The 14,382-nt window shown below is 49.3% G+C and overlaps 1 protein-coding gene across 1 annotated transcript in view; it reads left to right on the top strand.

The window, feature by feature from the left end:
* The first annotated feature begins 229 nt into the window (after positions 1 to 229).
* Positions 230 to 14,382, top strand: part of TGM3 (transglutaminase 3) — a 37,694-nt gene continuing 23,541 nt past the window's right edge. Inside the window, exons 1-4 of the mRNA XM_024743174.1 lie at positions 230 to 288; positions 11,841 to 12,008; positions 12,353 to 12,595; positions 13,203 to 13,321. Coding sequence (XP_024598942.1) covers positions 282 to 288; positions 11,841 to 12,008; positions 12,353 to 12,595; positions 13,203 to 13,321 — 537 coding nt within the window. The 5' untranslated portion in view covers positions 230 to 281. The remainder of the gene's footprint in view (positions 289 to 11,840; positions 12,009 to 12,352; positions 12,596 to 13,202; positions 13,322 to 14,382) is intronic.

Below are 14,382 nucleotides of genomic sequence, written 5' to 3'. Positions count from 1 at the left end.
CTCTGCATGTTTTTTCTTATCTCCCCTCTTCTCCCCAAGCTGCTTTTGCACAAACAGCATGACCTTCCACTGGGTGACAAGTATGTGATTAGTGAAACGCTTACAGGTACTACAGGAAGGACCTGTAATGAGGTGGGTGCCTCACCCACCTTATTAGAACTCTCACTGGGGTGTGTAGGAGAAGCTTCTATAAATGGCAAGGTGATCCCAGCAGCCAGTCTCCCCACACCATCTGTGCCATTCCCAGACGAACCCAGAGAGGAAGCAGAGGAAGGGGAAACATGTCTGGTGAGTACATGGAATCTTCTCTGCCAGCCCTCGCTGGATGCCCATGCTTCTGGGCCGACTGAGAGGCACGAGTGTCCAGCTCGGGACAGCTGCCTTGGGAACTCTGAAGGCTAGACCTTGATATTTTAGGGTTCTCTTTCTCAGTGGCTGCCTATTCCCTCTAGCATGGTCCCGGAGATAGAGCGTGTTTGGGATGGAGTCCTGAATAATGAACAGGATCTTCAGCGCAGCTGGAGGTCACGTCCCCTTAGACAGACAGACAAGCTTTGCCTTTTCAAGCCAGCTGGTACCTGCTTTCTGTGTTTCTCAGTGCGGTTTTACCAGCTGTCAGTCACTCTGGCAAAGAAAAGTGCGTCTCAGGGCTACAAGGGAGGGAGGGAGTGACAGCATGTGAGTTGATTTAAAAGAAACCATCGGCAGCGCCGGAATTCTCCTAAGTAAACTACACATCCGGAAGCACCAGCAAGCTCTTTAAAAGTGACTTGGTGAGCTGGAACTGCCAGGAGCAGAAGGGAGCAGGTGTGCCGAGGACAGTTCCTACCGCCGGCCCCTGGGAAGGGGGTGAAAAATCACTGCTGGGGAGCTCAGGTTCTCTGGCTCTGCGGTCACTTTGAGGACCAGGCTCGGCTTTGACGGCGCCCCTGCTAAGCAGCAGGCTAATTATTGCCTGTCATGGGTGCTCTGCCCAGTGGTTTGGCAGCTACACCAAATCCAAACAAGGCAAGAGTCAAACCGGTAAAACACTGTGAATGGTGGTTAGATCTGCAGGAAGGTTTGCCCAAGAAACCGCTGAGCACGATGCAAACGGGCAATGCTGGTTCCTTCAGAAGTCACAAAGACCAGGACAGGGTGAGAGCAAAAAGGACCATTCGCTTATCCCCAGCTTCCTCCCGTGAGCATGCAGCAGTGCTGGGTTGCTAAGAAGGGGAGCTTTGGATCCTGTAGACTTTAGCAAGAGGGGATGCCAGCTGTCAGCCAGGCCATCTCCCTCCCTCTGGAGGAGATGGTGGCCCAGGAAGGTACAGACACTTACCGGGGTCCCACAGAAAGCTGATAGCAGGGCCCAGACTCGGTTCTAGTAGCGCCCTTTCCACTGTGTCCTACTATCAGAGCCGAGCTTATCCATGAGTGCGGGTGACATCTGCGACACAGGAAAGCAGTACTGAACCTGGTTCCTCATCTGAGCCTGAGCCTCTGCTGCCGCTGAGCCTCAGGCTCTCGATTCAAGACAAAGGGCTTAAAATGGATAGACTTCCAGGCTCCTTCCAGTACTGACAGCTCTCTCACCATGAAAGGGCACCCGGGACAGAGAGCAATGGGCCCCAGCAGAGGCTCACCCTCTGGGGGCGTGTGCACCCGCAGCAGCCTGCCCGCCGGGAGACCTGCATGACATCCTGAGGGGCCCAGCGTGTCAGCGCCTGTGACTCGTGGAATTGAGCTCTTAAGGCTCAACTTCTGGATCCACCAGATGTTCTAAGGTCACAGTGAAATGTGGACGATGGTCAGTTCAGAGAAAATCAAATTTTTAAAAAGATAGACAGGGAAACACCTTCACTCCTTTGAAGCTCTCACACCTGAGTTCCTGGCCCGTCCTGGTCAGTCAGCCAAGCAGGTTTCAGAAAATGGTTCCTGAATGAACGCGTTCGCTTACTGGACACCCAGGGAAAGAGCCACGAGGTGCAGTGGAGCACAGAGATCATGAGCTGCGGTCTCTGCCCTCGTGGAGCTTGAAGTGGATTGTCATTAGGCTGTGTTACAAATCCAAGCAAGAGCCAGGGGGCCCAGAGGAGGAGGGGATTAATCTTGGCCATGGTTTGGGATAGGAAAGACCCTGGGACCCAGGTGGCACTTGGTATGGACGATGAGTTGGACTCAGTCAGAAGTAGTTTTGTGGGGGCTTCCCTGGTGGTGCAGTGCTTAAGAATCCGCCTGCCAATGCAGGGGACACGGCTTCAAGCCCTGGTCTGGGGAGATCCCACATGCCGCGGAGCAACTAAGCCTGTGTGACAAAACTACTGAGCCTGTGCTCTAGAGCCCACGAGCCACAACTACTGGGCCCACGTGACACAACTACTGAAGCCCGCGTACTTAGAGCCTGTGCTCCGCAACAAGAGAAGCCACCTCAATGAGAAGCCCACACACCGCAACGAAGAGTAGCCCGCGCTCGCCACAATGAGAGAAAGCCCGCGCGCAGCAATGAAGACCCAACGCAGCCAAAAAAACAAATCAATTAATTATTTTTTAAAAAGTAGTTTTGTGGAATGAGGAGTGTTCTGGGGAGAGGGAACAGGAAAAGAAACGTGGGTGGTTGGGCACATGTGACCCAGGGGACTATCGGGGTCGCAGCGTGCTGGTCTGAGAGGGCTGCGTCTAGCTCCCAAGTTAAGGTTCGTGTTGGAATCCGGGGTGTGCGGTTACTCCGCCTCCCGGAGTGGGGGATGATGTGGTGGAGGAAGGCCTGGCAGCCTTCTGCACAGAGTGGTTGGGCACCATCTGCCTGCCAGGCACCGAGGCCAGAGCCCCACGCCAGACAGGAATGCAGGCTGTGGACACAGACGCTGGGCCCGGTGTGGAGGGGAAGCATTGTTCCCCATCCTTGAAGCCACTCGGAGGCCCTGGGTCAGAGGCAGGATCCCCAAGGTTCAAACCTGGATGCAGACCTCTGCCTGCAGGAGGCCAGAACCTCTGTGTTGGGGACTGACGCCCTGTCCCGCTGGGATGGTGCACTTTCCCGCCAGCCGCTTTGCTGGGCAGAGCGCTGGGTTCAGGACTTACCCTCTCTGGCCTCAAGCCCCAGTCTGCAGAGGACCCGTGCCGTTCTGGGCTGTGGGTCTACACAGAAACCCTTTCCTGGGAGCTGGGATGCCAGAGGCTCTTTCCCCATTTCCAAGCCTCTGCGCTGTGTCCGTGCTGCTCTGTTCACCTCATAACTTCTCGGCTTAGCCTCCATCCTGCTGGGCTGCGCTCCACAGATGGAGCAACGGTTCCTTCCCCAGGGCCCACATGTTGGCCTGGGGTGTGAGCTGAAGTGAGGAAATGCTTTCCCCTATTGCTGAAGTAAGGAACGGGGCCTCAGGTCTCTGGTAGGGGCTGAGGGGGATTCCGAAGGAGTCTGCACTCATCTCTCTCAGCCTGTTTTCCTCCTTTGTAAACAGGAGATGGTGACTGCCCCATCTGCCTCCCTCCCAGAGCAGCTGTGTGGCTCAGGGGAAAGAATTCACTGAAAGGAGCTTTGATTAGTGTAAACGCTATGTAGGCCTAAGGCAGTGATTCTCAGTCCTGGCTCTGGCTCCGAATTAGAATCACCAGGAGAGTTTAAGGAAAAAAATCAACGCTGTCCCTAACGCAGAGATCGAGATCCTGATTTCATGGGTCAGTGGTGGAGCTTAGGCTAATATGAATTCTCCAAATGATCCTTGTACTCAGTGAGGGTCTAAGAGATCCTAAACTCTCTCTGGAAGTGAAGGGGGCCCAGAATCCTTCTTCCTTCCTCTCCTCTCATGCTGACCATATAATATCGAGGCGGGGAGGAAGCTGTGGGTGGCCCTTTCTCTCTGACAGCTTCCTGGAACTGTGCCCAGGTCATGCCACCACCACGACCTCAGCTGGCTGCAGGGTGGCAGCGTGGAAATTGCGTGTGGTCAGGCCGCACCAGCTCCCAGTCTGGGCTCAGGCCAGGCTCTGCCTGAGCAAGTGATATTTGGCAAGTGACATCACCTGACTGGACTTTCAAATCACTCAGCTGTGAAATGAGAATGACAACATAGAAGGGTTTGTAACTATGAAAGGACACATGCTCACACATGCTTAGCGGTGTCTGCACATCTGAGGCCCTCAATGGCAGCCCATGAGAAAGCTCAAACCCTCCTCTATCCTGTGTTGCTGGTGCCATTATGTGTGGGATCCTAAGGCATTTGTATCCCCCTGCCAGAGGGCCAGGCCCTAGTGATGGGCACACGTGGGATCCCAACAAAAACCGTACAAGGGAGGAGGTTTGGTTTCACTGTTCCCTTCTACAGAGATGCTGAGACCCTGCTCAAGGCTGCTCAGACCATCCGTTCAGGGCTCAGTCATCCCGAGATCCTCAGCAGCCCCTCATTCAGCCACCCAGGGAACCCCCATTTCCCCACGACCTGGGTGCCAAGAAATTGTACCACCCATGCTGCACAGGAATTGAAAATGTCTGAATGTGAGGGAAAGATGAAGGGAAGCAGCACAGGCTAGAGAGAGAGAAAGAAGAGAGTGGCAAGGGCTGGAGCGAGTGGGGGTCCTGCCAGGAGCTGGAAACATCCCGGTGCCTGGAGCTGAGGGGGGCATTGGGAATGACTCACAGCCCACCAGTGACCAAGATCTAAGACCTGGTTTCTGAGCCAAGCTCTGCCTCTAAACTACCCTGTGACCTCAGCAGATGGCTTCCCCTTCCAATGCCTCAGCTTTCTTACCTGTAATATGGGAATATTGGATCACAACACTGTTTTTCAAGCTGCCAGTTGCCACCCATTAGCAAGTTGTGAAATCAGTTTAGTGGATTGTGATCAGCAAATTAAAAAAGAAAAACAGAAACTATCAGTGCATTGTACACAGTAAGGGTTAGTATTTTTTTGTGAAACTTTACGTCAATCATAGACCCATGTATGTGAGCAGTGTACAAAATGTATTTCTGTATTAATGAAGTCTCTAACAAAAAGCTTGAAGACACTTGGCTAGATGACTTTTAATATATCTCTCAGCCCTAATTAACTCTAGAAATCTGTAAGATTAAAAAAAATCTTAGTCTAGAGAAGAGACCTAGGGAATAGGGTCTGGGCAGGTGGGGAAGATGCAGCCCCTAGAGTATCATTATGTGATGGGCACCTGCCAGCAGCTCTCTGTGGTCCTCCCGGAAACAGCAAGTGAAAACCCCAGTCCCACACCTGCAACCAAGTCATCCTCCCCACCTGCTGCAGGTGACTCGATTACAGAGCCCAGCTGATAAGGATGGAGACGGTTGCCTAGTGAGCCCGCTTTCACAATCTGGAATCTGTTCTGTGCTTCTCATGTTACCCCTGCCAAAGGTGGACCACAGAAGAAGGGGAGGTTACATTATCAAGTATATGTAATTAGGTTTAGCTGTGAATGACAGTGAACCCCAAATAACAATGGCTTAGAGAAATAAACAAGACAGAAGTTTACTTCTTCCTTACACAATAGGCCTGGATGTAGGCCGTTCTGGTGGAGAGGACAGCTGCACAATCCCCCGGGACCTGGGCTCTGTGCAGTTCCCCACTCTGATGTCCTGAGGGCATGCGTGGTCTAGAGTTGAGTCTACATCACACCCACACCCCGGGCAGCAGGTGGAAGAAGATGGAAGTGAGCAGGCTAAGGGCACTTGCCAACTTTTGAAAAAGAGGTTTCCTCAGAAGGATTGAAAACAGGTATTCAAACAAATACTTGCAAATGAATGTTCATAGCAGCACTATTTACAAGAGCCCAAAGGTAGAAACAACCCAAATATCCCTCAACTGATGAATGGATGAACAAAATACAGTATATAAACATAGTGGAATATTATTCAGCCATAAAGAAGGAATGAGCTACTGATAAATGCTACCACATGGATGAACCTTGAAAACCTTATGCTAAGTGAAAAACCAGACTCAAAGACTACATACATGTGTGACTCGATTGATATGAAATGACCAAAACAGGCAAATCCAGGGGAACAGAAAGTAGATTAATGGTTGCCAGGGGCTGCAGTTAGCGGGGAATGGGGTGTGACTGCAGATGAGTGGGGGATATATTTGCGGTTGATGAAAAAGTTCTGAAACTAGATAGTGGTGATGGTTGTACAACATTGTGAATGTACTAAATGCCACCAAATTGTATGCTTTAAATGGTTAAAACAGTGAATTTCACCTCAATTTAAGAAAAAGAGGTATCCTAGAAGTTAATACACATCACTATACCTACAAGTCATTGCCCAGAACTCATTCACATGACCCCAGCTGCAGGGGAGCCTGGCCATTAACATGGAGGATTTTATTACCAAGAAAGAAGGAGCAAGTGAATACTGGGATAGACTTTTTTTTTTTTTTTGCGGTACGCGGGCCTCTCACTGTTGTGGCCTCTCCCGTTGCGGAGCACAGGCTCTGTACGCGCAGGCTCAGCGGCCATGGCTCACGGGCGCAGCTGCTCCGCGGCACGTGGGATCTTCCTGGACCTGGACACAAACCCATGTCCCCTGCATCAGCAGGCGGACTCTCAACCACTGCGCCACCAGGGAAGCCCTGAGATAGACATTTGTCCGTTGCTACCACATTAGTGTTGCTGGTGGCACTGATATTCTCAGGATAAAAAAATTGGGGAAATTGCCCCCAGCCTGACGGTAGAGTTAAGCAGTGACTCAAGGAGGCGGTGTGGGATTGTGAGACGGGCCCTGGATGAGAGTTCAGAAACATCCCACTGTGGGCAAACCACCTCCTGGGCCTCCACGTCCTCACAGCCATAATAAGGGTGTGGGGAGATGCTCGGTCTCCAAGGCTTCTCCCTCTGATGTTTTTGAGAGTCTGTGTTGATGAGTCAATTGTAAGGGCGAAGCCACTCTCCTTTCATCCCTGCCCTTCATCCAGGCAGGTGTAAAAAACAGCTCTGAGGCTCACAAACATCCATGAAGTTGTAAACTCAAGAAGAAACGTGGATGGTTGCGCACCTCCCCTACCCCCTGCCCTATCCTTTCTAGAACACTCTGGCTGTGATTAGTGCTATGCCAAGGGGTGGTGGGTGGGAGAACAAAGGCCCTGGATAATCCACAGACAGGATCATCAGATCCTTGATGTGGGGCTGGCAGAAACAATCCTAGGGCTCACACGTGGGGCGGTGACTGAGGGAGGCAGGAACCACCTGGGGGCTTTGGGTGCACTCAGCATGCCGTCCCCCTTGGGATTCAGGGATGCTCCTCTTCTACTAACCTCCCATGAAGAATGCCCTTTGGAACACATTTCCCCTTCCAGGTGCTCACTCTCTCCTCCGTGTCAGGATGCAAATGCCAGAAGGGAGGCCAATGCACAGTGAGGGCTTCTCACCATCTGGGTCCCCCTCCCAGGTGGAGAACAGGGGACCATGGCAACAGGGAGGGTCAGTAAGACCTGGGTTCAGAATCCTGTCTCTGCCAATCATTAGGTATATGACCTCGAATAAGGTATCAGTTTCTTTCTTTTTTTTTTTTAGTTGAAGTATACTTGATCTACGATGTTCTGTTAGTTTCAGGCATACAGCAAAGTGATTCGGTTATACATATATATATATTCTTTTCCATTATAGGTTATTACAAGATATTGAATATAGTTCCCTGTGCTATACCATAGGACCTTGTTGTTTATCTATTTTATATATAGTAGTGTGTATCTGCTAATCCCCCCCTCAGTTTGCAATTTCTGTAAGATTTCATCGATGACAGGTGTAAGGTGCTCTGTGTACTGTTCTGGGGTTTTTTTTTTAGCAATACAAAAGGTAAATATTTATTCAGAACAAAACTTTAAACAATCGATTTTACATTCTAAGCCACGAGGAAATCACAAAACATAAAGGAAAGACAAAAACTAAAAGAAAAGCAGTGTACTGTCTTTTCTACTTGAACTTGATAACACTTAGTAGACCCAATGCCCTCTAGCTTGGCCTATTTCCCAAGTACTTTTCAGAGTTAACAGCTCCCTTGGAATTCCGTCTTTCTCCTGAGAGTCCGGAGGTTGCAGATGAGCTCCAGTCGGCTGCTTCTCTGGGGACGCTAGCTATTGAGGCTAAGATGCAAACGCAAACCTTTGCTCAGGAGCACCTCTATTTCTCACTGATGGCAATGAACGGGGAAGGGGAAGGCCACAAAGGAGCAGGGCCACTTTAATCCAGATATGGTACCCCAGGGGGCAATGAGTACACCCTGGATTATGTTCCTTTGTCCCTTCCGTATCTCCCAAGTATTCTGAAGCTCCTGCCAAATCTTCTCCTTCCTTCCCCAGATGATTTCTTAGCATTCCCCTGGGCTCATTATTCTGGAAAGAGCAGACTTTCTGGGCCCTCAAGTGTTGAGGAAAATGTTGTGAGGTGTGAGAGGTAGTGGAATGAGCACCGGGCTTGGGGTCAGGGAACTCTACTCTAGGCTAGCTCTGGCACCAGACAGCTATGTGATTTTGACCCAGTCATTTAACCTCTCTGGTCCTGTTTCATCTGTTGGAAAACCAGTGGATTGGTCTAGACCAATTTTTAGGTCCTTTCCAGCAGGAAAATTCCAGATTCGATTCCATGATTCTGTGAAGAATGGCTTCTGAGCCACTGAAAGTGCTGTCACAAAGTCCATGCATTTTAATGCCATAAGGGAGGCCCTTGGCCACCATTCAGATCCTATTGACTCAGGTTACATACACTTCTAACAACACTGGTTTCACAAATTCTCAGACCACGGCGATTAGAAGCAGCAAATTAAAAGGGGACGGGATGAGCTTCAAAAGATAGACACCCTGACAGAAGCCAGGGTCAACAATGTTCTCAATTCAACAAACATTGATCTTCAAAAATGATAAAAAATGGTTAAAAAAAAAAGGTTTGGCACTTAAGAGGGGTAAGCTGGCTGTGTGTTCACCCTGGCAGACAGGCGGGTGTTCAGTGCCTGGCCACGCCGGTTAGCTGAGCTGCCACGGAATTGTGAACCGCTTTGGGACACGGGGCAAAAGCGTGTCCTCGTTTGCCACAAAGGTTACACACGATGCCCTTCCGGCAGTAAGGGCTCAGGTGCCCCTCCTCCCCGCACCCGAAGGGGTGCTCTGTGTACTGTTAAGAGCAGTTGACACATAGGAGACTGATGACAAATGTGTCATGCTCTTCCTCACCCTCCAGCTCAGAGAAGCTCTGCATGTCCCACGAGCACCCCATGAAGGAGCAAGACTCCTTCATGCCGGGGCTTATGCTGGGAAAGGCAGAGATGACCATCTCAGTCACCCCAGGGCTTCACCTAGTCCGCACAAAGTGCCCTTCGTCTCCTTTCGGTGTTTCTGCAGCCAAGGCACCCTGGAGCTCAGTCTTCTTCATCATTTTCCCTGCAGACAAGCCACTGCGTTCTGGCATGAAAGGGAGACATCGCTACTATTTTTCTGATAGTTAGAATTGTTTTATTTTTCAGGACTTAAGCAAGCCTTTGTAAACTGGCTGTGTGTACTTTTGCATGTTGATTCATCTTTTTGTCATATAGCAAACAGTGCATAACCCTTGGCACAGCAAAGAAGGAGGTGGGCCTGTTGGAGGGAAGGCAGAAGCTGGCTATAGATGGGAGTCGCTGCCACCCCTCTTTCCTCACCCCTGTGCTTGACTGAGGGCTGTCTGGGGACATAATTGCTGCTCTCAAAGAGTCCATGGTCAAGAATAATAAGCTTCTCCTGGGGAGAAGGCACATATCCTTTAGGGTTTGGGAGCGGGGAAGAATCTCCAGGGAGGCTTGTGTGACCTCAGACCACACATTTCTAAGAGCTCTTCTTTTTTTCTAAAACGAGACAGTGAGTGAAGCTCTACCGAATCCCACGCACAGAAGGCAGTGAGCACAGCTCGTAAGAGGCAGGGGTTTAAAAGGTGGGGACGTTGCCCTAAAGAGTCCTAGCTTTTAGCAAACCAGCTCTCTGCAAGTCATGTAGAGCTTGATGTTTGCCAGAGGGTGCCTGAGATCTGAGCTGTTGGCATCTTCTGTCCCACCTTCTCTCCTTTTGCCTTGCCCTTCATTCAATAGATATTTTTGATTGCATGAATGTTTTAGTTTCCCTGAGTAAAAAAAACTTAATTTATTTTTTCTATAACCATTTGTTCAATGAATGAATGAACAAGTGGGCATTTGAATGAATGAATCTTTAGTACTCCAAGTGGAGGTGAGATCACCTCCTGAGCCCTGCTTCAGCAGCAGCCTTTGGCTCATCACCCGAGTTTGCGTCCCACTAAAGAGAGTGTCTCTTACGAGCCTCTGCCCATCTCCGGAGTTGCTTGGATGGGAGCCCCCAGCCCCAGGCCCGCCCTGGAGCTACGCCCTCCCTGCCTCCCCTTTCTCCTCTGTGCAAAGCCTCTGCTCTAGCCAAATGAGACACCTGCTCTCCTGGGCCTTGGGCCTCTCTGCCTGTTGTCTGGAACGCACCTGACAAAATTCTCTCTTCCTTCAAGGCCCAGCATTTTCAATGAATTTTTTCTGATCCCTATAACTGAAAGTGATTCTTACCTACATCTCCTAGACACCTTTTTGGGGGGAGATTGGATTTACCTCATTCCACCATTCATTCTGACATGTTGTCTTATGCACTCCTGAAGCTCTTTGAGGATTCAAACTACTTTTCATACATTTTCACACCCCCAACATTGTGCTTTACATAGTGTTCTATAAATAATATGTATTCTCTATATGTTTATTGAACAAACACCCCATATACACCTTTCCTTATAGACTAAATTTAGAGCTCTAGTCATGAGGGTCATTGCATGACATTAGTTTTATGTTTGTTTGCTCATTTATTCCCTCGGTTGTTTGTCTAACTGTCCTAATACAGTCAAGCAATGTGCTAGGCATCAGAATATAAAGTTCCAGAAGGCACATTCTGATGAACACAGACAGACACCTATAAACAAGAGCTGTGCCTGGTGCTGGGATGGGCTACTCCGCTCCCATCATAGCCATGGCCACATCATAAAGACAGAGACCACTTTCATTTGCAGAAGAATGGGTGCTGAACGTCTCAAATGTAACTCAAAGGAATTAAATATCTCAAAAGGTTTAAATTGGCTAAACTCCTTATATCTCCTGGAATCTTTCTTCTCTGAAACCCTTCTCAGCTTAGCTCCCTCACCTCCACAATCACCTGAGAAGTTTGGGGGTGGATTTTGAGGTGTTAGTCCTCAGGGTCTTATCCAGGGATCTCACGGCCATAGACCACTCTTGCCAGTGAGCATTTGAAAGACCTTCCAGGCCAGTGATTGCCCAATCTCCAGCCTCGAAATGCTTGTCAGGGTTACACAGTCCTCCTCAGCATCAGATGCTCAGGCCAACACCGAGGTGTTGCACATATAAAGTACAGATGACACAGCTAAATGTTTGCTGGGTGTTGGAGTGATAGAAGACACCTGGTATCTGGGAAGACACAAAGGAAAAAGCAAGGAAGCCAAACCAGGGTGGTGGATTCGAGAGAAGTAGCCTCCTCCCAGTTCTACGTGAGCCCCCATTCACAAAGGAAGGAGGATAAAGTGGACAGAATTGGTTACTCATTTCTCCTGGCCAGTTGGGTGAAGCTACTTCTTTGAGAGCTGAGTGACAGTTGGCCAGGTGGAGGGGGAAGTGGGACTAGTGTGTGCAGAGCTTCAGCAGCCTGAAAAGGCAGATGGGAATAGGTTGTAAAGTGCTTGCTATGCTTGCATTTTCATGTGATTCTTCCTAGAATATTCTTCCCCAGCGAGCCCTGTCCAAAAGCAGTCTCTTTGGTAACTTACACTTTTCCCCCCACACCACCATCCCTTGCCTCTGAGGATCTCAAGTCTTCTTTTCTGTCTCACGGCTTTAGGACTCCAGAGTGTCGACTGGCAGATGAGCCTCAATGAGCAGGCACATCACACAGACAAGTTCTCCAGCCAGGAGCTTATCGTGCGGAGAGGCCAACTCTTCTACATGTCATTGACCGTACACCGATGTCTCGACTATAACAGAAGTGCGACATTCACAGCTTCCACAGGTACCTGCTCCCTGCTCTCCCAGCCAACACACATCTGAGTAGACCTTGGGGCTGTGCATCCAAGGGATGGTGGTGGTGGTGGCCCCGGGCTTTAGCCCAGCTCTACCATTGACTTAGTGTGACCTTGAGCAAGTTTCTGCCTGTCTCTGAGTCTGAGGGTCACAGTCTTCACATCAAGAGGGATTTGGTCCACGTGGTCTCTCCAGCTGCTTCCAGCGCCATAACACAATGCTTCATTGTATGATGTCTCCCAAAGGGTCCCGGCAGTTATATTGGAATCTGTTTTCTCCCCACAGTCTGGCCAACACTACTTGGTTTCCATTGTCCTATGCCTTCTTTTACAGGGCCTTACCCCTCAGAGTCGGCCAAGACAAAGGCTGTGTTTCCACTCTCCAACAGGATAAGTGGCACTGGCTGGGGTGCACAACTTCTGTGCGACGACAACAATGTTCTGAGCATCTCCATCCTCAGTCCTGCCAATGCACCCATAGGAAGATACACGCTGAGCATTGAGATCTCCTCTGAGGGCAATGACTCCACTACGAAACTTGGAACATTCATACTGCTCTTTAACCCCTGGTTGCAAGGTAGGCACCTAGCCACCCACACTCCCAGCCATCAGCTAAGTGATGCCCATGGAAAGGAGACGGGAGGGATGATTTTCATGGGCTCAGGTTTGATTAGGGAAAGTTTCTGGAATATGGAAACAGCACAGAAGCTAGAAGTCAGAAACCAGGGGTTTGAGTCCAGCTCTGCCACTTAACCAGCTTTGTGTGTCTGGCAGTCACTCTACCCTTCTAAGCATCAAATTCCTCACCATTAAGTGGACATCCTGCTATTTCTGGAGCTATTGCAGGGATCTCATGGGCTTTTGAAAACTGTATAGTACGGTGTAATGACCACAGCACAATTCTGCAGTGTGGAGATAGCTTGTGCCTGAAGAAGCAAGTGTTTCATTCCCAAGGGTCTCATTTTCAGATTCTCAGGTCATCCCAGCTTCTTTTTCAAGTTCATAGTTCCCATAATATGAGGTGGAAGCATTATAGCCCAAGGCTTCACTCCTCAGTGGAGGTTGGGTGAAGGGTTGCAGGTGGGGCTTGCTCCAGCCCCCAGGAGGATACTCAGGACTGAGAGGACGACTGGTCTCTATAGTCCTCTCTATAACCCCTAATATCTGCTTTTTGTGTCAAACAGCCGATAGTGTCTTTATGAGTAACCATGATGAGAGAGAGGAGTATGTTCAGGAAGATGCTGGCGTCATCTTCATGGGAAGAACAAATTACATTAGCGCGATTGGCTGGAACTATGGACAGGTAAAAAGATCATAAAGCCTGGTGGTAATGTCCCTATTATACCCAAGAAGCTCAGCCGCTGGCCCCACAAATAGGTGGAAGTTCCCAAATCTGTCCATTCGCCTGCCTTCTCTTCATTCATCCATTCAGAAGGCATTTACTGATGACCTAAGATGTGCCAGGCCCCAAGCTGCACACTACAGATACAGGAGATGGATAAGACAGATTTCCTGTCTTTGAGGAGGTCACAATCTAGTGGGCAAAACAGACACATAACTAAATTGATGCAATGAAGTGTTATTGGTACCATGATGCACAAATGAGGATAAGGCCCAGTAGAGACACTTGGGACAATAATGTAGTTTCTGTTCTTCATTCTAGGTAAGAATGTGAGGAATCTTCCTTGGTGTGTGCATTCGACCTTTCAAAGGTCCTTCATTAGTATGACATCTGAGTCCACAGAGTTCCCAGGTTTGCTCAGCCTAAAAAACATCCAGGGATTCCCTCCACCTTTTCTTTTCTCCAGTAGACAAATGAAGACATTACAATGAAGTGCCTTGGGTGGGGTACCTTGCATGTCCAGCAGGGGGTGGACAGGTGCATTCTCTGCCATGTCCAGACCCCATTCTGTAGTCAACCAGAACACATCTGCCGTATATTTTATATGTTGAGTTTTATATGTTGGGTTCTGTGTTAAATTTCATTCAAAAAGAAAGTGGGATGGGGTGGGTAAGGGCATAAGGTGCACCCGGGGATGGAAGGGAAGATATTTTTGAAGGGCGAGATCTGGGTAAGCCTCTCTTAGAAAAGAACTTTTGATCAGAAACCTGAAGGAGGCAAAGGGGCCAGATAGATCTCTCGGGGAAGAGCACTGGAGGTAGAAGGAACTGCACATGCAAAGACCCTAAGGCAAGAAAGAGCTTGGCCTTCTCCATTTGAGAAGCAATGACAAAAATAAGTCTTATTTTGTGAAAATAGCTTCAAATTCCAATTTAATGAGACATTTTATCTTTTTAATCAGTTCCCCCAAAGTCTGAGTAATATGCTCAAGATCAATGTCAGATCTAGATGGAAACTTTGAG

This window comes from Neophocaena asiaeorientalis, unplaced genomic scaffold (genome assembly GCF_003031525.2).
Source record: "Neophocaena asiaeorientalis asiaeorientalis breed wild unplaced genomic scaffold, Neophocaena_asiaeorientalis_V1.1 scaffold82, whole genome shotgun sequence".
Lineage (NCBI taxonomy): Eukaryota > Metazoa > Chordata > Mammalia > Artiodactyla > Phocoenidae > Neophocaena > Neophocaena asiaeorientalis.
This window is presented reverse-complemented; position numbering and strand designations above follow the sequence as displayed.